Genomic DNA, 20,298 nt, shown 5'->3' on the forward strand with positions numbered 1-20,298 from the left:
TCATCCAGTCCCCTCGAGTCAATTCATCCAGTCCCCTCGAGTCAATTCATCCAGTCCCCTCGAGTCAATTCATCCAGTCCCCTCGAGTCAATTCATCCAGTCCCCTCGAGTCAATTCATCCAGTCCCCTCGAGTCAATTCATCCAGTCCCCTCGAGTCAATTCATCCAGTCCCCTCGAGTCAATTCATCCAGTCCCCTCGAGTCAATTCATCCAGTCCCCTCGAGTCAATTCATCCAGTCCCCTCGAGTCAATTCATCCAGTCCCCTCGAGTCAATTCATCCAGTCCCCTCGAGTCAATTCATCCAGTCCCCTCGAGTCAATTCATCCAGTCCCCTCGAGTCAATTCATCCAGTCCCCTCGAGTCAATTCATCCAGTCCCCTCGAGTCAATTCATCCAGTCCCCTCGAGTCAATTCATCCAGTCCCCTCGAGTCAATTCATCCAGTCCCCTCGAGTCAATTCATCCAGTCCCCTCGAGTCAATTCATCCAGTCCCCTCGAGTCAATACATCCAGTCCCCTCGAGTCAATACATCCATTCCCCTCGAGTCAATTCATCCATTCCCCTCGAGTCAATTCATCCAGTCCCCTCGAGTCAATTCATCCAATCCCCTCGAGTCAATTCATCCAATCCCCTCGAGTCAATTCATCCAATCCCCTCGAGTCAATTCATCCAATCCCCTCGAGTCAATTCATCCAATCCCCTCGAGTCAATTCATCCAATCCCCTCGAGTCAATTCATCCAATCCCCTCGAGTCAATTCATCCAATCCCCTCGAGTCAATTCATCCAATCCCCTCGAGTCAATTCATCCAATCCCCTCGAGTCAATTCATCCAATCCCCTCGAGTCAATTCATCCAATCCCCTCGAGTCAATTCATCCAATCCCCTCGAGTCAATTCATGCAATCCCCTCGAGTCAATTCATGCAATCCCCTCGAGTCAATTCATCCAATCCCCTCGAGTCAATTCATCCAATCCCCTCGAGTCAATTCATCCAATCCCCTCGAGTCAATTCATCCAATCCCCTCGAGTCAATTCATCCAATCCCCTCGAGTCAATTCATCCAATCCCCTCGAGTCAATTCATCCAATCCCCTCGAGTCAATTCATCCAGCCCCCTCGAGTCAATTCATCCAATCCCCTCGAGTCAATTCATCCAATCCCCTCGAGTCAATTCATCCAATCCCCTCGAGTCAATTCATCCAGCCCCCTCGAGTCAATTCATCCAGCCCCCTCGAGTCAATTCATCCAATCCCCTCGAGTCAATTCATCCAATCCCCTCGAGTCAATTCATCCAATCCCCTCGAGTCAATTCATCCAATCCCCTCGAGTCAATTCATCCAATCCCCTCGAGTCAATTCATCCAATCCCCTCGAGTCAATTCATCCAATCCCCTCGAGTCAATTCATCCAATCCCCTCGAGTCAATTCATCCAGTCCCCTCGAGTCAATTCATCCAGTCCCCTCGAGTCAATTCATCCAGTCCCCTCGAGTCAATTCATCCAGTCCCCTCGAGTCAATTCATCCAGTCCCCTCGAGTCAATTCATCCAGTCCCCTCGAGTCAATTCATCCAGTCCCCTCGAGTCAATTCATCCAGTCCCCTCGAGTCAATTCATCCAGTCCCCTCGAGTCAATTCATCCAGTCCCCTCGAGTCAATTCATCCAGTCCCCTCGAGTCAATTCATCCAGTCCCCTCGAGTCAATTCATCCAGTCCCCTCGAGTCAATTCATCCAGTCCCCTCGAGTCAATTCATCCAGTCCCCTCGAGTCAATTCATCCAGTCCCCTCGAGTCAATTCATCCAATCCCCTCGAGTCAATACATCCAATCCCCTCGAGTCAATACATCCAATCCCCTCGAGTCAATACATCCAATCCCCTCGAGTCAATACATCCAATCCCCTCGAGTCAATACATCCAATCCCCTCGAGTCAATACATCCAATCCCCTCGAGTCAATACATCCAATCCCCTCGAGTCAATTCATCCAATCCCCTCGAGTCAATTCATCCAATCCCCTCGAGTCAATTCATCCAATCCCCTCGAGTCAATTCATCCAATCCCCTCGAGTCAATTCATCCAATCCCCTCGAGTCAATTCATCCAATCCCATCGAGTCAATTCATCCAATCCCCTCGAGTCAATTCATCCAATCCCCTCGAGTCAATTCATCCAGTCCCCTCGAGTCAATTCATCCAGTCCCCTCGAGTCAATTCATCCAGTCCCCTCGAGTCAATTCATCCAGTCCCCTCGAGTCAATTCATCCAGTCCCCTCGAGTCAATTCATCCAGTCCCCTCGAGTCAATTCATCCAGTCCCCTCGAGTCAATTCATCCAGTCCCCTCGAGTCAATTCATCCAGTCCCCTCGAGTCAATTCATCCAATCCCCTCGAGTCAATTCATCCAGTCCCCTCGAGTCAATTCATCCAATCCCCTCGAGTCAATTCATCCAGTCCCCTCGAGTCAATTCATCCAATCCCCTCGAGTCAATTCATCCAATCCCCTCGAGTCAATACATCCAGTCCCCTCGAGTCAATTCATCCAATCCCCTCGAGTCAATTCATCCAATCCCCTCGAGTCAATTCATCCAATCCCCTCGAGTCAATTCATCCAGTCCCCTCGAGTCAATTCATCCAATCCCCTCGAGTCAATTCATCCAATCCCCTCGAGTCAATACATCCAATCCCCTCGAGTCAATACATCCAATCCCCTCGAGTCAATTCATCCAATCCCCTCGAGTCAATTCATCCAATCCCCTCGAGTCAATTCATCCAATCCCCTCGAGTCAATTCATCCAATCCCCTCGAGTCAATTCATCCAGTCCCCTCGAGTCAATTCATCCAGTCCCCTCGAGTCAATTCATCCAGTCCCCTCGAGTCAATTCATCCAGTCCCCTCGAGTCAATTCATCCAGTCCCCTCGAGTCAATTCATCCAATCCCCTCGAGTCAATTCATCCAATCCCCTCGAGTCAATACATCCAATCCCCTCGAGTCAATACATCCAATCCCCTCGAGTCAATACATCCAATCCCCTCGAGTCAATACATCCAATCCCCTCGAGTCAATACATCCAATCCCCTCGAGTCAATACATCCAATCCCCTCGAGTCAATACATCCAATCCCCTCGAGTCAATTCATCCAATCCCCTCGAGTCAATTCATCCAATCCCCTCGAGTCAATTCATCCAATCCCCTCGAGTCAATTCATCCAATCCCCTCGAGTCAATACATCCAATCCCATCGAGTCAATTCATCCAATCCCCTCGAGTCAATTCATCCATTACCCTTGATGACGTGCTCTGGGGAAATGGTTTTTTTCTCTGACTTGTTGCAAATATCATTGGCCTCACTGGACACCAAATGGATGAACTCCGTGCAACAGTTGACGATGAGTTCACGGGCGTCATTGGCAACACGGACGCTTGGCAGCAACTCCTTGATGAGCTTATTGATGGCTGCTCTTGGGATGGTCAGCTCATCATCCGGTCCACTTGTCGAAGCCATGGAAAGCCCTGGGAGCAGAATAAACATTTCAAGTACTTTTATGATAGATATAGGAAGTGCTGATCAAGAAAAGACGATTTTGATTAAGAAGACAATTGTGGAAAAGTGAATCGAAAGCATTCTGTCCACCAAAAATCCAACGACAAAGGACTGTTTCCCAAATCCACCTCTACCTACACAAGTCTTGTTTCCCAAATGCACCTTTACCCACACATGTACGTTTCCCAAATCCACCTTTACCCACACAAGTCTTGTTTCCCAAATGCACCTTCACCCACACAGGTCCGTTTCCGAAATGCACCTTTACCCACACATGTCCGTTTCCCAAATGCACCTTTACCCACACAAGTCTTGTTTCCCAAATCCACCTTTACCCACACATGTCCGTTTCCCAAATCCACCTTTACCCACACATGTCCGTTTCCCAAATGCACCTTTACCCACACAGGTCCGTTTCCCAAATGCACCTTCACCCACACATGTCCGTTTCCCAAATCCACCTTTACCCACACATGTCCGTTTCCCAAATCCACCTTTACCCACACATGTCCGTTTCCCAAATGCACCTTCATCCACACATGTCCGTTTCCCAAATCCACCTTTACCCACACATGTCCGTTTCCCAAATCCACCTTCACCCACACATGTCCGTTTCCCAAATGCACCTTCACCCACACATGTCCGTTTCCCAAATCCACCTTTACCCACACATGTCCGTTTCCCAAATCCACCTTTACCCACACATGTCCGTTTCCCAAATGCACCTTCATCCACACATGTCCGTTTCCCAAATCCACCTTTACCCACACATGTCCGTTTCCCAAATCCACCTTTACCCACACATGTCCGTTTCCCAAATCCACCTTTACCCACACAGGTCCGTTTCCCAAATCCACCTTTACCCACACAGGTCCGTTTCCCAAATCCACCTTTACCCACACATGTCCGTTTCCCAAATGCACCTTCATCCACACATGTCCGTTTCCCAAATCCACCTTTACCCACACATGTCCGTTTCCCAAATGCACCTTTACCCACACAAGTCTTGTTTCCCAAATCTACCTTAACCCACACATGTCCGTTTCCCAAATCCACCTTTACCCACACATGTCCGTTTCCCAAATCCACCTTTACCCACACAGGTCCGTTTCCCAAATCCACCTTTACCCACACAGGTCCGTTTCCCAAATGCACCTTCATCCACACAGGTCCGTTTCCCAAATCCACCTTTACCCACACAGGTCCGTTTCCCAAATCCACCTTTACCCACACATGTCCGTTTCCCAAATGCACCTTCATCCACACATGTCCGTTTCCCAAATCCACCTTTACCCACACATGTCCGTTTCCCAAATGCACCTTTACCCACACAAGTCTTGTTTCCCAAATCTACCTTAACCCACACATGTCCGTTTCCCAAATCCACCTTTACCCACACATGTCCGTTTCCCAAATCCACCTTTACCCACACAGGTCCGTTTCCCAAATCCACCTTTACCCACACAGGTCCGTTTCCCAAATGCACCTTCATCCACACAGGTCCGTTTCCCAAATCCACCTTTACCCACACAGGTCCGTTTCCCAAATCTACCTTTACCCACACATGTCCGTTTCCCAAATCCACCTTTACCCACACAGTCACAGGTCCGTTTCCCAAATGCACCTTTACCCACACATGTCCGTTTCCCAAATCCACCTTTACCCACACAGGTCCGTTTCCCAAATCCACCTTTACCCACACAGGTCCGTTTCCCAAATCCACCTTTACCCACACAGGTCCGTTTCCCAAATCTACCTTTACCCACACATGTCCGTTTCCCAAATGCACCTTTACCCACACAAGTCTTGTTTCCCAAATCCACCTTTACCCACACATGTCCGTTTCCCAAATGCACCTTCATCCACACATGTCCGTTTCCCAAATCCACCTTTACCCACACATGTCCGTTTCCCAAATGCACCTTTACCCACACAAGTCTTGTTTCCCAAATCTACCTTAACCCACACATGTCCGTTTCCCAAATCCACCTTTACCCACACATGTCCGTTTCCCAAATCCACCTTTACCCACACAGGTCCGTTTCCCAAATCCACCTTTACCCACACAGGTCCGTTTCCCAAATGCACCTTCATCCACACAGGTCCGTTTCCCAAATCCACCTTTACCCACACAGGTCCGTTTCCCAAATCCACCTTTACCCACACATGTCCGTTTCCCAAATCCAACTTTACCCACACAGGTCCGTTTCCCAAATGCTCTTCCAATTCCATCCACTCATATCCCTTTACCCAAATCCATCTCTATCGACCCATGAATACTGAATCACCTTTCATGCATTCACGACTCACGTCCCATTCCAGACTCCACTTGCATTTCCAACACCCAGTCCGTGTCCACATTCTCCTAGCTTTACATCCCATAATATCGTACACGCATCCCTGCACAATCCCCATCAGACCATACCGGATTTTTCCCCAGGAACTCCTGGAAGTTATGAACCGGAAGGTTTAAACAGATCTCAAGTCCAATTCAAGCGGTGAATGAGCAAAGCCTGTTTCACCAGGGCCTTAGTCAGTCAATGTAGAAATGCTCAAAACGCCCAATCCACGATTTACTCTTCATTTACTTCATCAACTCAACACAAACATCAAATAATATAACATTCCATGAACTTCAGCCGTTTTTATTATCGACTAAAACACTTGACTATGCGATTATATATCTGTGGTAAAACGTCATTCTGTTGTTCAATTTGTTGTGCGTTTACTTTTTGAATCACATTTACTTTTTGACGTTTTACTACATTTCACTGTGCAGTCACATTCAATCATTCCACCGTAAAACAACGGTGATTCCACCGTAAAACAACCTTTTACCGAACCAACGTAAAACATTCCCCAACGTGATGACGTTGCACGTTGTTAGAGGATGGAGCGATTACTTCAAAGAAGAAAAGCTCAAACATCCTCTTTCAATTAAGTGAAGGCAATATCAAGTTTGAGCAGCAGGTGATCTGCAAATTACGTGCCACGCAAACCAACCGACCTCAGCTCAGATGCGAAATAGCGTCAGACAAGCACAAGCGCCTCTTCATAGACGAAACGCGATACCATCATCAAATGAACGTGATGACGTCAAGGTATGAGACGTCAATATGCGACGTATACCTAAAGATAATTATCTTAAACTTGAAACAAAACGGAGGTATTTTATATGATGGCATCAGAAATTTGTAATTACAATTATGATAGAATGTCCATTTCATATCGGAAAAATGTTCATGAATGATGTGTGGAATATTAGGAATATTTTTTTTGTTTTACTGAACGATTCACGACGGCGAAAAACCGTTTCAGATACTGAAAGAATAAATATACGGAAAGGCACATACATCTGACCTGCAGACTATCCTATCTGACGAATTCCTATAATATATGCATAAATAATAGGAAATCCCGAACTGAAAAACAAGATAAAAACGTGTCAGCCGAGACGTGGTTCGGCTTACCCTTGCGTGACGTCATCACGCAAACCGAGATGCCAACATTGCGTTTGCGGTGACAGTTTCACTGTTTCAGTCACGAGCGATATACGGCTTCGATGGCGCGTTTGGGGCCCACTGGCGACTTCAACTTCCTACTGCTGTTCGTACTCGTCACCAGCTCATCCTTGTGTGCCCAAGGCAGGATCCACCATCTGGAACTTCAGGTACAAACACACGGAAATAAGCGCCACAGTCCCGTCGTTTCTGGGAACATGTTTTACCTCATCTTGATTAATTAATTATTGATGTCGATGTTGGAGATCCACGTATTCGTTCATAATTGGGGTACAGTACTTGGTAATTCGTTCATAACGGGTACAGTACTTGGTAAATCGTTCATAACGGGTACAGTACTTGGTAAATCGTTCATAACTGGGGTACAGTACTTGGTAAATCGTTCATAACGGGTACAGTACTTGGTATTTCGTTCATAACGGGTACAGTACTTGGTAATTCGTTCATAACGGGTACAGTACTTGGTAAATCGTTCATAACGGGTACAGTACTTGGTAATTCGTTCATAACGGGTACAGTACTTGGTAAATCGTTCATAACGGGTACAGTACTTGGTAAATCGTTCATAACTGGGGTACAGTACTTGGTAAATCGTTCATAACGGGTACAGTACTTGGTATTTCGTATATAACTGGGGTACAGTACTTGGTAAATCGTTCATAACGGGTACAGTACTTGGTAATTCGTTCATAACTGGGGTACAGTACTTGGTAAATCGTTCATAACGGGTACAGTACTTGGTATTTCGTATATAACTGGGGTACAGTACTTGGTAATTCGTTCATAACTGGGGTACAGTACTTGGTAAATCGTTCATAACGGGTACAGTACTTGGTAATTCGTTCATAACTGGGGTACAGTACTTGGTAATTCGTTCATAACTGGGGTACAGTAATAATAATAATAATGCATTTATTTTATATAGCGCTTTTCAGGAAGCCCAAAGACGCTTTGACAGAGTGCAAAACATAACGCATAGCAAAACATAAAGACAATTGCAAAAAAAGAAGAATCAATAGGGAAATATTCAAAGCACAAAGGAGGGAGAAGGAGAGGAGATAGTCAGGGGTTAGATGCTGTGGGTTAAATGTTGAATGCAGTGTTGAACAGGTGGGTCTTGAGTGATGTTTTGAATGTGGTGAGTGAGGAGGAGTCTCTGATGGTGTGAGGTAGCGAGTTCCAGAGGGTGGGAGCAGCGATGGAGAAGGCCCTGTCCCCCCAGGATCTAAATTTGGTCCGGATGGGGGGGGTCAGGAGGTTGGTACCAGCAGAGCGGAGGTTGCGGGTGGGAGTGTGTCTGGAGAGGAGGTCAGCCAGGTAGGATGGGGCCAGGTTATGGAGGGCTTTGTAGGTCAAGAGGAGGATTTTGTACTGGATTCTCTGGGAGATGGGGAGCCAGTGAAGCTTGTAAAGGACGGGGGTGATGTGGTCACGGGTCCGGGAATGGGTGAGTAGACGGGCAGCGGAGTTCTGAATGTATTGGAGTTTATTGGTGATTGTTGAGGGTGAACCATAAAGGAGGCTATTGCAGTAGTCCAGACGGGAAGTGATGAAGGCGTGGATGAGGGTTTCTGCAGCCACAGAGGAGAGGGATGGACGGAGACGGGCGATGTTTTTCAGGTGGAAGAAGGCTGTCTTTGTGATCTGTTTAGTGTATTTGTCGAAGGAGAGGGTTTGGTCAAAGATGATGCCAAGATTCCGGATGTGAGGGGAGGTGGACACTGGGAAACCGTCGATGTTGAGGGCAAAGTTATGGGTGGACTTGGTGAGCGTTTTTGGGCCAATGATGATTATTTCAGATTTATCACAGTTAAGTTTGAGGAAGTTGATTTGAAGCCAGGATTTTATTTCAGTGATGCAGTTTGTCAGGATAGAGTGGGTGGCGGTGGAGATGGACTTGGTGGAGATGAAAAGCTGGATGTCATCGGCGAAGCAGTGGAATTGGAGACCATGACGGCGGATTAAGTGACCGAGGGGGGACAGGTAAAGGATAAAGAGGAGGGGGCCAAGAACTGAACCTTGGGGGACACCTTGGGGGAGGGGAGCAGTGGGGGATTTGCAGTTATTGATGGAGATGAACTGACGTCTGTCAGAGAGGTATGATTTAATCCAAGAGAGGGCAGTGCCGGTAATGTTAAAGGTGGTTTCAAGTCGGGTGAGGAGGATGGTGTGATCGATGGTGTCAAAGGCAGCGCTGAGGTCGAGGAGGATGAGAATGTTGAGGTTGCCAGCATCAGAGGAGAGGAGAAGGTCGTTGGTGATTTTGAGGAGAGCAGTTTCAGTACTGTGGTTGGACCGGAATCCGGATTGGAATGTTTCATACAGGTTATTGGCAGAGAGGTGATGCTTGAGTTGAGTGGCAACAGCACGTTCCAAAACCTTTGACAGAAAGGGTAGGTTGGAGATGGGTCTGAAGTTATTTAGGGTGTCAGGGTTTAGTCCAGGTTTTTTCAGAATGGGGGTAACAGCAGCAATTTTGAGGGATGGTGGGACGATGCCTGTAGACAGGGAGGAGTTTATTGTTGCAATGATAAGTGGAGAAAGAGCAGGAAGGGAGGCCTTGACAAAGCTGGAGGGGATGGGGTCAAGAGTGCAGGTGGCAGTTTTCATTCCGATGAGGAGTTCAGAGAGGTCAGTAGGGGAGACTGGGGAGAATTGAGACAGGGGATGGCAGGATAAGGGGGGGCAGGTGGTTTGAGGGGGAGCGGGTGCGGCGGTGGTCAAGCTGTTGTAGATGTTTTCAATTTTGCGTTGGAAGAATGAAAGGAAGGAGATGCAGTTGTCTATTGTGAATGACTGGGTGGTGGTGTTCAGGGGGCTGAGGAGTTTGTTTATTGTAGAGAAGAGTGCTTTTGGGTTTCCGGAGCCAGAGTGGATAATTTGAGAGTAGTAGGCGGAGCGGGCGCGGGAGAGGGCATCTTTATAGTGTTGTATGTGGTCCTTGTAGGCCTGGGAGTGAACTGTGAGACCTGTTTTATTGCGGAGTCTTTCAAGTTGGCGAGCACGAGTTTTCATTAGGCGGAGCTCAGGGGTAAACCAGGGAGCAGAATGGGTGAAAGAAACTGTTTTGGTTTTTATAGGCGCAATTTGGTCAAGGCAGGAAGAGAGAGTGTGGTTGTAGTAGTCAGTGAGGTCAGAAGGGGTGTGGAGGTCAACGAAGGGAGAAGTGGACATTTTTTCAGAGAGGGTCGATGAGAATGAGGCAGGTGAAAAAGCGTTTAGCTTACGGAAGTTGATAGTGCGATAATGCCTTGGTGCTGGGGTGGGGATGTTGATGGTCAGAGTGATGGCTAGGTGGTCAGAGAGAGTGAGGTCGGAGCCAGAGAGATGGTGCAAAATTAGTCCAGTAGAGCAGACAAGGTCCAAAATGTGACCACGGTTATGGGTAGGAAAGTTGACATGTTGAGTGAGGTTAAAGCAGGTGAGTAAATCAGTGAAGTCAGTGGTTAGCGTGGAGTCAGTGGAGTCCATGTGGATATTGAAATCACCAAGGAGGAGGATTGAGGGGGAGAGGGAACATAGCTGGGTCAGAAAGTAGGAGAAGTCAGACAGGAATGATGGGTGTGGTTTGGGAGGGCGGTAGACAACAGCCATGACTGACTGTGTGTGACCAGAGAGTTTAAAAGCCAGGTGTTCAAATGATGGAGCAGATGAGATGGAGATGAGGTTGGTCTTGATGTCTTGTCGGTGAATAACGGCAATTCCACCACCTCGGCCCTCCGAGCGTGGTTTATTGATGTAAGAATATCCATTGGGTGTGGTGAGGTTGAGCGTGTAGTAGTCCAGTGGTTGTTGCCAGGTCTCAGTGAGACAGAGAAAGTCCAGTTTATTTTCCAGGATGTAGTCGTTCAGGATGAGGCATTTGTTGTTGAGGGACCGGGTATTGAACAGGGTGAGCTTGATGTTGTTTTGTACGGCGGGTATGAATCCAGGTGATTTGGCCAGGGTTCGCAGACAGGAGGTGCGATTTTGTGCGTTGTTGTGACCAGGTGTGTTGGGACGATGAGTGGGAGTGCGCTGAGCCGACCAGAGGATGGGGATGGAGTGACCTGATTGTAAATAAACAAACTTACGACCGGAGCCACGGTGAATGTACCTGGGTCGACGCAGGAGTCCATTCGATCTGATTGCAGAGATGCATGATGGGGTGGAGCGGGTTTTAAGCAGGAGAAGCCTTGCGGCAGAGTACCGCAGAGCCATGCCAGCAGGAGCGAAGGCAAAGCGAGCACGCGGCCAAGGGTGAGGAGGCGAAACAATCGACACAACCAACGGGAGTGGGCCCGAGGAAACAGCGATGGAGCCGAGCAGGTGAAGCCCGGAGCAGCAGAGCAGAGCCGGGACCGCGCAGAGGAAGACTCAATGGCCATAAATCCGCCACGACCACCAGGAAAGCAAGACACGGACAATGGTCCAGTCAGAGAAGCGGCGAGCAAACGACGCCAGCGTCCTCTCACGACCGGACCGGAAAACAGTACAGTACTTGGTAATTCGTTCATAACGGGTACAGTACTTGGTATTTCGTATATAACTGGGGTACAGTACTTGGTAATTCGTTCATAACGGGTACGGTACTTGGTAATTCGTTCATAACGGGTACAGTACTTGGTAAATCGTTCATAACGGGTACAGTACTTGGTAATTCGTTCATAACGGGTACGGTACTTGGTAATTCGTTCATAACGGGTACAGTACTTGGTAAATCGTTCATAACTGGGGTACAGTACTTGGTAATTCGTTCATAACTGGGGTACAGTATTTGGTAATTCGTATATAACTGGGGTGTAGTACTTCACTTGGTATTTCGTATATAACTGGGGTACAGTACTTGGTAATTCGTTCATAACGGGTACAGTACTTGGTAATTCGTTCATAACGGGTACAGTACTTGGTAATTCGTTCATAACTGGGGTACAGTACTTGGTAATTCGTATATAACTTGGGTATAGTACTTGGTAATTCGTTCATAACTGGGGTACAGTCCTTGGTAATTCGTTCATAACTGGGGTACAGTACTTGGTATTTCGTTCATAACGGGTACAGTACTTGGTAATTCGTTCATAACGGGTACAGTACTTGGTATTTCGTATATAACTGGGGTACAGTACTTGGTAATTCGTTCATAACGGGTACAGTACTTGGTAATTCGTTCATAACGGGTACAGTACTTGGTAATTCGTTCATAACTGGGGTACAGTACTTGGTAAGTCGTTCATAACTGGGGTACAGTACTTGGTAATTCGTTCATAACTGGGGTACAGTACTTGGTAATTCGTTCATAACTGGGGTACAGTACTTGGTATTTCGTTCATAACTGGGGTACAGTACTTGGTATTTCGTTCATAACGGGTACAGTACTTGGTAATTCGTTCATAACTGGGGTACAGTACTTGGTAATTCGTTCATAACTGGGGTACAGTACTTGGTAAGTCGTTCATAACTGGGGTACAGTACTTGGTATTTCGTTCAGAACTGGGGTACTGTACTTGGTAATTCGTTCATAACTGGGGTACAGTACTTGGTAATTCGTTCATAACTGGGGTACAGTACTTGATAAATCGTTCATAACGGGTACAGTACTTGGTAAATCGTTCATAACTGGGGTACAGTACTTGGTAAATCTTTCATAACTGGTGTACAGTACTTGGTAATTCGTTCATAATGGGTACAGTACTTGGTAATTCGTATATAACTGGGGTACAGTACTTGGTATTTCGTTCAGAACTGGGGTACATTACTTGGTAATTCGTTCATAACTGGGGTACAGTACTTGATAAATCGTTCATAACGGGTACAGTTTTTTTTTGTTTGTTTTTTTTTTTTTTTGGATACAAGATCGAGGCTCGTGAAAGAGCTAACATTAATCACACAAAAAGACAAACCGACACACAAAACACAAAAAACAAGGGGAGCGGCAGACAAGATGGGGAGGGAGGGGGAAGGACACAAACTCAACATTTGAGAGCAGGGACATCGGGAGGACTTGGGGGGAGGTGGGAGAGGAATAAAACATATGAACACTGCAAGGACTCTGGGGTGAATTACCGGGGGTAGAAAAGATCAAGGTTTTCGATGGGGGAAGATAAGAGATGGTGGTGAACAGCTGTTTTAAAGACCTGGAGGGAGGAGTGGGATTGAAGGGAGTGGGGGAGTTTGTTCCAGAGGTGGGAGAAAAGGGGAATGAAAGAGTGAAGGTGAGCAGAGAGCCTAGACTTTGGCAGTTTAACCATAAGAGGGTTGCAGGCAGATCTTGTGCGACCTGAAGGAATATTGGGGGGACAGAGCACAGAGAGAGCTGGGGGAGCAAGGCCGGAGAGGAGTCGGTAGAAGACAGAAAGACCACCAACCTGCCTGCGGTGAGTGAGTGAAAGGCCCTCGGAGTTGACTACATCGCAGGAGATTCCAATGATTCTGAAAGCTTTGGCCTCAACAGCGTGAAGCCGAGCAAGGTGTGAGGTAGGAGCACCAGCCCAGAGGGGGGAACAGTATTCCATTGAGCTGCGGATGAAAGCCTTGTATGTGGTGAGGAGCTCAGGTGTGCCAAGGAAGGACTTCGCACGACGGAGGATGCCCAGTCGGCGACTGGCTTTGGAGGCCAGCTTGGAAATGTGGTTTTCCCAACAAAGATCATGGCAGATAGTGAGACCCAAAAGCTTGAGCGACAGAACTTCTTGGAGAGGATTGTTGAGAAAGTAGATGGGAGGGTTGTCCAGTCGGTCCTTTCGGAGAGACATTGTAAGAGTGTGAGATTTGTCAGGATTGAAAGACATGTTCCACTTGTTTGACCAGTCTGTGATTTTGTCCAGGTCTGCAGAGAGTGAGGACGCTGCAGACTGCCGATCTGAGGGATGAGGAATGGAGCGGCAGATAGTGGAGTCATCAGCAAAGAGATAGAGAGGATTTTCCAGAGAGTCGGAGAGATCATTGATGAAGACCAGAAATAGCACAGGGCCCAGAACACTACCTTGGGGAACTCCAGCCAGAACAGGAAGGGAAGATGAGAGAAATCCAGTCAGGGCCACACGTTGCCTACGACCAGAGAGGAAATCCGCAAGCCATGAGTGGAGATTTCCCTGAATACCATAGGAGCTGAGTTTGGTGAGCAGAGCTGGGTGCCAGACCGTATCGAAGGCACGTGATATGTCAAGTGAGACAGCTCTGATTTCCTGTTTGGCATTGAGGACCTCCATCCATTGTTGAGACAGCAGAAGCAACATGTCCAGAGTAGAATGACCTGGTCTGAATCCAAATTGATGATCAGAGATCAAGCCATTGGGGAAGAGGAAGGATTTGATATCTGAAGCAATGATGGATTCCATGACTTTGCTGATAATTGGGAGCAGGCTGATTGGTCTGTAGTTGCAAGGATCTGTTTTTGCACCTTTTTTGTGTAAAGCGGTAATGTTTGCTGATTTCCAAGATGCTGGCAGATGACCTTGAGCAAAAGAGAGGGTGAAAAGAACAGAGAGAGGGTGAGATAGAGCGGCAGAGCAGGATTTTAGGACCCGAGGGCTGATGCCATCTGGTCCAGTTGCAGAATCAGCATCGAGGTTTGATAAAAACTTCTCCACCTTGTCAGGAGAGAAGGATACAGAGTCCAGGAGCAGTTGGGTTCGACTGGGAAAGGTGGGAACAGAGAGAGATGGGTTTGGGACACAAGATTTTGAGGCAAACACAGAGTTGAGGCATTCGGCTTTGTCACGTGCGGTGTCAACTGTGTAGCCATTTGAGGTAAGGGAGGGGATGGAGGGGGAACAAACACCAGAAACGGATTTGACCAGACGCCACCAGGATTTGGAGGAAGGAGACAGGTTTGAGAGTTCAATCTTGAGTGTGGAGAGATAGTGCTTCCTGGCACTCCTGAGGGTAGAAACACACTTGTTTCGAGCTTTGTGGAAGGAACTGAGATTGCCTTCAGTTGGATTTGCCTTCCAAGAGGCAGGCAGTACTTGGTAAATCGTTCATAACTGGGGTACAGTACTTGGTAATTCGTTCATAATGGGTACAGTACTTGGTAATTCGTATATAACTGGGGTACAGTACTTGGTAATTCGTTCATAACTGGGGTACATTTCTTGGTAATTCGTTCATAACTGCGGGACTGTACTTGGTAATTCGTTCATAACTGGGGTACTGCACTTGGTAATTCGTTCATAACTGGGGTACAGTACTTGGTAAGTCGTTCATAACTGAGGTATTGTACTTGGTAATTCGTTCATAACTGAGGTATTGTACTTGGTAATTCGGGGTACTGTACTTGGTAATTCGTTCATAACTGGGGTACAGTACTTGATAATTCCTTCATAACTGAGGTATTGTACTTGGTAATTCGGGGTACTGTACTTGGTAAGTCGTTCATAACTGGGGTACAGTACTTGATAATTCGTTCATAACTGAGGTATTGTACTTGGTAATTCGGGGTACTGTACTTGGTAATTCGTTCATAACTGGGGTACAGTACTTAATAATTCGTTCATAACTGGGGTACTGCACTTGGTAATTCGTTCATAACTGGGGTACAGTACTTGGTAAGTCGTTCATAACTGTGGTACAGTACTTGATAATTCGTTCATAACTGAGGTATTGTAGTTGGTAATTCGTTCATAACTGTGGTACTGTACTTGGTAATTCGTTCATAACTGGGGTACTGCACTTGGTAATTCGTTCATAACTGGGGTACAGTACTTGGTAAGTCGTTCATAACTGTGGTACAGTACTTGATAATTCGTTCATAACTGAGGTATTGTAGTTGGTAATTCGTTCATAACTGTGGTACAGTACTTGATAATTCGTTCATAACTGTGGTACAGTACTTGATAATTCGTTCATAACTGAGGTATTGTAGTTGGTAATTCGTTCATAACTGTGGTACTGTACTTGGTAAGTCGTTCATAACTGCAGTACTGTACTTGGTAAGTCGTTCATAACTGCGGTACTGTACTTGGTAAGTCGTTCATAACTGGGGCATTGTACTTGGTAATTCGTTCATCACTGGGGTACAGTACTTGGATTCTTTTCTTCATGTCCAGGTGACTTGTGGACTCTTTTCCTCATGTCCAGGTGATTTGTGGACTCTTTTCCTCATGTCCAGGTGATTTGTGGATTCTTTTCCTCATATCCAGGTGATTCGTGGACTCTTTTCCTCATGTCCAGGTGATTTGTGGATTCTTTTCCTCATGTCCAGGTGATTTGTGGATTCTTTTCCTCATGTCCAGGTGATTTGTGGATTATTTTCCTCATGTCCAGGTGATTTGTGGATTCTTTTCCTCATGTCCAGGTGATTTGTTGATTCTTTTCCTCATGTCCAGGTGATTCGTGAATTCTTTTCCTCATGTGCAGGTAATTTGTGGACTCTTTTTCCTCAGGTCCAGGTGATTTGTGGACTCTTCCTCATGTCCAGTTGATTCGTGGATTATTTTCCTCATGTGCAGGTGATTCGTGGATTATTTTCCTCATGTCCAGGTGATTTGTGGATTCTTTTCCTCATGTCCAGGTGATTCGTGGATTCTTTTCCTCATGTCCAGGTGATTCGTGAATTATTTTCCTCATGTGCAGGTAATTTGTGGACTCTTTTTCCTCATGTCCAGGTGATTTGTGGACTCTTCCTCATGTCCAGTTGATTCGTGGATTATTTTCCTCGTGCAGGTGATTCGTGGATTATCTTCCTCGTGTCCAGGTGATTTGTGGATTCTTTTCCTCATGTCCAGGTGATTCGTGGATTATTTTCCTCATGTCCAGTTGATTCGTGGACTCTTTTCCTCATGTCCAGGTGATTCGTGGACTCTTTTCCTCATGTACAGGTGATTTGTGGACTCTTTTCCTCATGTCCAGTTGATTCGTGGATTATTTTCCTCATGTCCAGTTGATTCGTGGACTCTTTTCCTCATGTCCAGGTGATTCGTGGACTCTTTTCCTCATGTACAGGTGATTTGTGGACTCTTTTCCTCGTGTCCAGGTGATTTGTGGACTCTTTTCCTCATGTCCAGTTGATTCGTGGACTCTTTTCCTCATGTCCAGGTGATTTGTGGATTATTTTCCTCATGTCCAGGTGATTTGTGGATTATTTTCCTCATGTCCAGGTGATTCGTGGACTCTTTTCCTCATGTCCAGGTGATTTGTGGATTCTTTTCCTCATGTCCAGGTGATTCGTAGACTCTTTTCCTTATGTCCAGGTGATTTGTGGACTCTTTTCCTCATGTCCAGGTGATTTGTGGACTCTTTTCCTCATGTCCAGGTGATTTGTGGATTATTTTCCTCATGTCCAGGTGATTTGTGGATTATTTTCCTCATGTCCAGGTGATTTGTGGATTATTTTCCTCATGTCCAGGTGATTTGTGGATTATTTTCCTCATGTACAGGTGATTCGTGGATTATTTTCCTCATATCCAGGTGATTTGTGGACTCTTTTCCTCATGTCCAGGTGATTCGTGGATTCTTTTCCTCATGTCCAGGTGATTCGTGGATTATTTTCCTCACGTCCCAGTGATTTGTGGACTGTGGTTTGCCACAGGGTGATGACACAGGGTGATGTTTGCTACAGGATAAGGGTACATAGTTTGCAGAATCATTGTACTGTACTATACTTCAGAACATTAGAAGATAAGACTGGAGTAAGATTTGCTGTTACGTTTCCAGACTCATGATTAAAGGAGTAACAACAACAAAGAACGAGAGACAAATAGAAAAGGAAGGACGAAGGAGAGCATGAAGTAAAACGAGCACACTCCTTTGGGACTTACCTTCGGCGGCCACGCTTTGTTTCCATTGGTGCCTTGTATTGAATTCTGACATCCACAGCGAAGGGGAGATCGACTGGTTCTGTTTGTGTGAATCTGTGAAGATTCAATGACTCACCGTCCCTTTGCCACAATGGCTTAACTCTAACCCGCTGTGTGCTGCTTCGTGGAGGAGATTCAGCTTGTCTTCTGATATCTACCCTTTGGAGTATTCTTCTCAATCATTCATTGGGCCTGCGTCCATGGAACCTCTGCTATCCTTCAATCAAATCGTCCTGCTCAGCTTGGAGTTCCTTTCTTCATTACTCGTAGTACAGCTATACGTAAAGGCCTAATCGGGTTCTCCTCTATGCTTCAGTGATTTGGGAATTCCCCTTCTGAGGACTGAATGGCTGCCTATGTCAGCTTTACCATTTGTGCACACTTTGACAAGACCAACGTGGCTCACCGCCGACCTTTCACCCGTTTATGGCCTGCTAGGTTTAATGTGGGAAGTGCTTGATTAAGCTGATTTTTCTCCACGTCGAGAGTCGTGAGTTAACACATGGCTGCCTTGCTCGATTTGAAGTTCCTTCTTAATATTTCACTAGGGATTCTTGGGAAAGTCATTTATTGCCACAGTCGGTGGTGGGTTCGTATTCAGCTTGTGGCTGCTTGGCTGCATCATTTTCTTGGGGTGCAGCCGTGCCACTGATGCGATTCCCCCCATTACCAATCATCTGGTACTAATTTTCCGATACCTTCCGAACTCGGAAGGATGACGGGCTGAGTCAACCCACCTGGTGTTAATTCAACGACTGACAGGGGCTCAAAGTCGGGACTCTAAGATCTCAAGCCGGCCACCTTAACCGTTAAGCTAACACCAGGCTTATTATCACAGTTAATTTATAGTATTGTGTTTATGATACACAAATTAAGGATTATTCGATATTTCTGCTGACATTACCCTTCTGTCCCCTGCCATTTGTTGGTTTCACCCCTAAAACAACACGAGGGCACTTTCTCCTTTTTTCTTTTCTGACATCATACCCTCCAGGCTAGCAGTGCATCAACTCACCATGCCCTGAGGTCGACATGTAACACCGTTGACACTAATATATTGTTGCGATTTTGAGAAACCGCAAAAAAGTAATGGCAAACACCATACAGGTCCCTTAGAATACTTATTTCATAGCAGAACATTATCTTAGTCCCTTCCCCTTATATGGGTTAGTATGTCATGCGTTGGGGAGGGGAAGACAGGCCCTCCACTCATAAGAGGATAATTTGCCAGGTAATGCACACAGGATCAAAGGCACACCATCCAAGCGTAATAGTAAAAGTCCCTTCGCCAAAGAGCATCACGGTAAAAGTCCCTTTGAGAGGGCTTGTTTGAGCAGGGTGATAAACTCTACCAATCGGCAGCCCGGAAATCACCCAAAAACAGCCCTCACCCTCGCCAGGGCCTGACAAAAAAGGCCTTGGACTTTGTTTGCTCTGCACGTGTTCATGACACACACTCTCTCTCTCTCTCTCTCTCTCTCTCTCTCTCTCTCTCTGCACGTGCCTGCATGACACTCTCTATAGGCTGGTCTCTCTCTACTCCCTCTTGCTACACATGTGCACGACACTCTCTCTCAGGCCTCAGCACGTGTACTTCATTCTCACTCTCTGCTGGCTGGACAAAAAGGCCTTGGACTTTGTTCTCTCTGCACATGCCTGCATAACACTCAAGCTTTTGGGTCTCACTATCTGCCATGATCTTTCTTGGGAAAACCACATTTCCAAGCTGGTGTCCAAAGCCAGTCGCCGACTGGGCATCCTCCGTCGTGCGAAGCCCTTCCTTGGCACACCTGAGCTCCTCACCACATACAAGGCTTTCATCCGCAGCTCAATGGAATACTGTTCCCCCCTCTGGGCTGGTGCTCCTGCCTCACACCTAGCTCGGCTTCACGCTGTTGAAATCAAAGCTTTCAGAATCATTGGAATCTCCTGCGATGAAGTTAACTCCGAGGGCCTTTCACTCACTCGCCGCAGGCAGGTTGGTGGTCTTTCTGTCTTCTATCGACTCCTCTCCGGCCTTGCTCCCCCAGCTCTCTGTGCTCTGTCCCCCAAATATTCCTCCAGGTCGCACAAGATCTGCCAGCAACCCTCTTATGTTTAAACTGCCAAAATCTAGGCTCTCTGCTCACCTTCACTCTTTCATTCCCCTTTTCTCCCGCTGGAACAAACTCCCTCACTCTCTTCAATCCCACTCCTCCCTCCAGGTCTTTAAAACAGCTGTTCACCACCATCTCTTATCTTCCCCCATCGAAAACCTTGATCTTTTCTACCCCTGCTAATTTCACCCCAGATACACTTTTTGGAAATTCCAACTTCTTTCCTGGAAGTCCTTGCAGTGTTCATATGTTTTATACCTCTCCCACCTCCCCAAAGCCCTCGCCCTCCCACATTTCTCCCGTTCTCCCTGCTCTCAAATGTTGTGTTTGTGTCCTTCCCCCTCTCTCCCCATCTTGTCTGCCGCTCCCC

At 46.8% G+C, this 20,298-nt stretch overlaps 2 protein-coding genes across 4 annotated transcripts in view; one reads left to right on the forward strand and one right to left on the reverse strand.

Annotated features, from left to right (window-relative positions):
- Nucleotides 1-6,127, reverse strand: part of DR1 (down-regulator of transcription 1) — a 38,321-nt gene extending 32,194 nt beyond the window's left edge. Inside the window, exons 1-2 of one of the 2 annotated variants that reach the window (XM_068133620.2) lie at nt 5,962-6,127; nt 3,278-3,505 (exon numbers count right to left, since the gene is read on the reverse strand). In XM_068133620.2, the coding sequence (XP_067989721.1) occupies nt 3,278-3,497 (220 nt within the window). In that variant the 5' untranslated portion in view covers nt 3,498-3,505; nt 5,962-6,127. The other variant, XM_068133619.2, reaches the window with a different exon arrangement.
- Nucleotides 6,128-7,010: 883 nt separating this feature from the next.
- GPR107 (G protein-coupled receptor 107) overlaps nt 7,011-20,298 on the forward strand; it is a 55,019-nt gene continuing 41,731 nt past the window's right edge. For both annotated transcript variants that reach the window (XR_013621141.1, XM_068133605.2), the window contains exon 1: nt 7,011-7,206. Coding sequence is in view for 1 of the 2 variants with exons in the window: in XM_068133605.2 (XP_067989706.2) it covers nt 7,099-7,206 (108 nt within the window). In the remaining variant the exon portion in view is untranslated. The remainder of the gene's footprint in view (nt 7,207-20,298) is intronic.

Source organism: Myxine glutinosa, chromosome 13, assembly GCF_964187855.1.
Source record: "Myxine glutinosa chromosome 13, kmMyxGlut1.1, whole genome shotgun sequence".
In the NCBI taxonomy this organism is placed as follows: Eukaryota; Metazoa; Chordata; class Myxini; order Myxiniformes; family Myxinidae; genus Myxine; species Myxine glutinosa.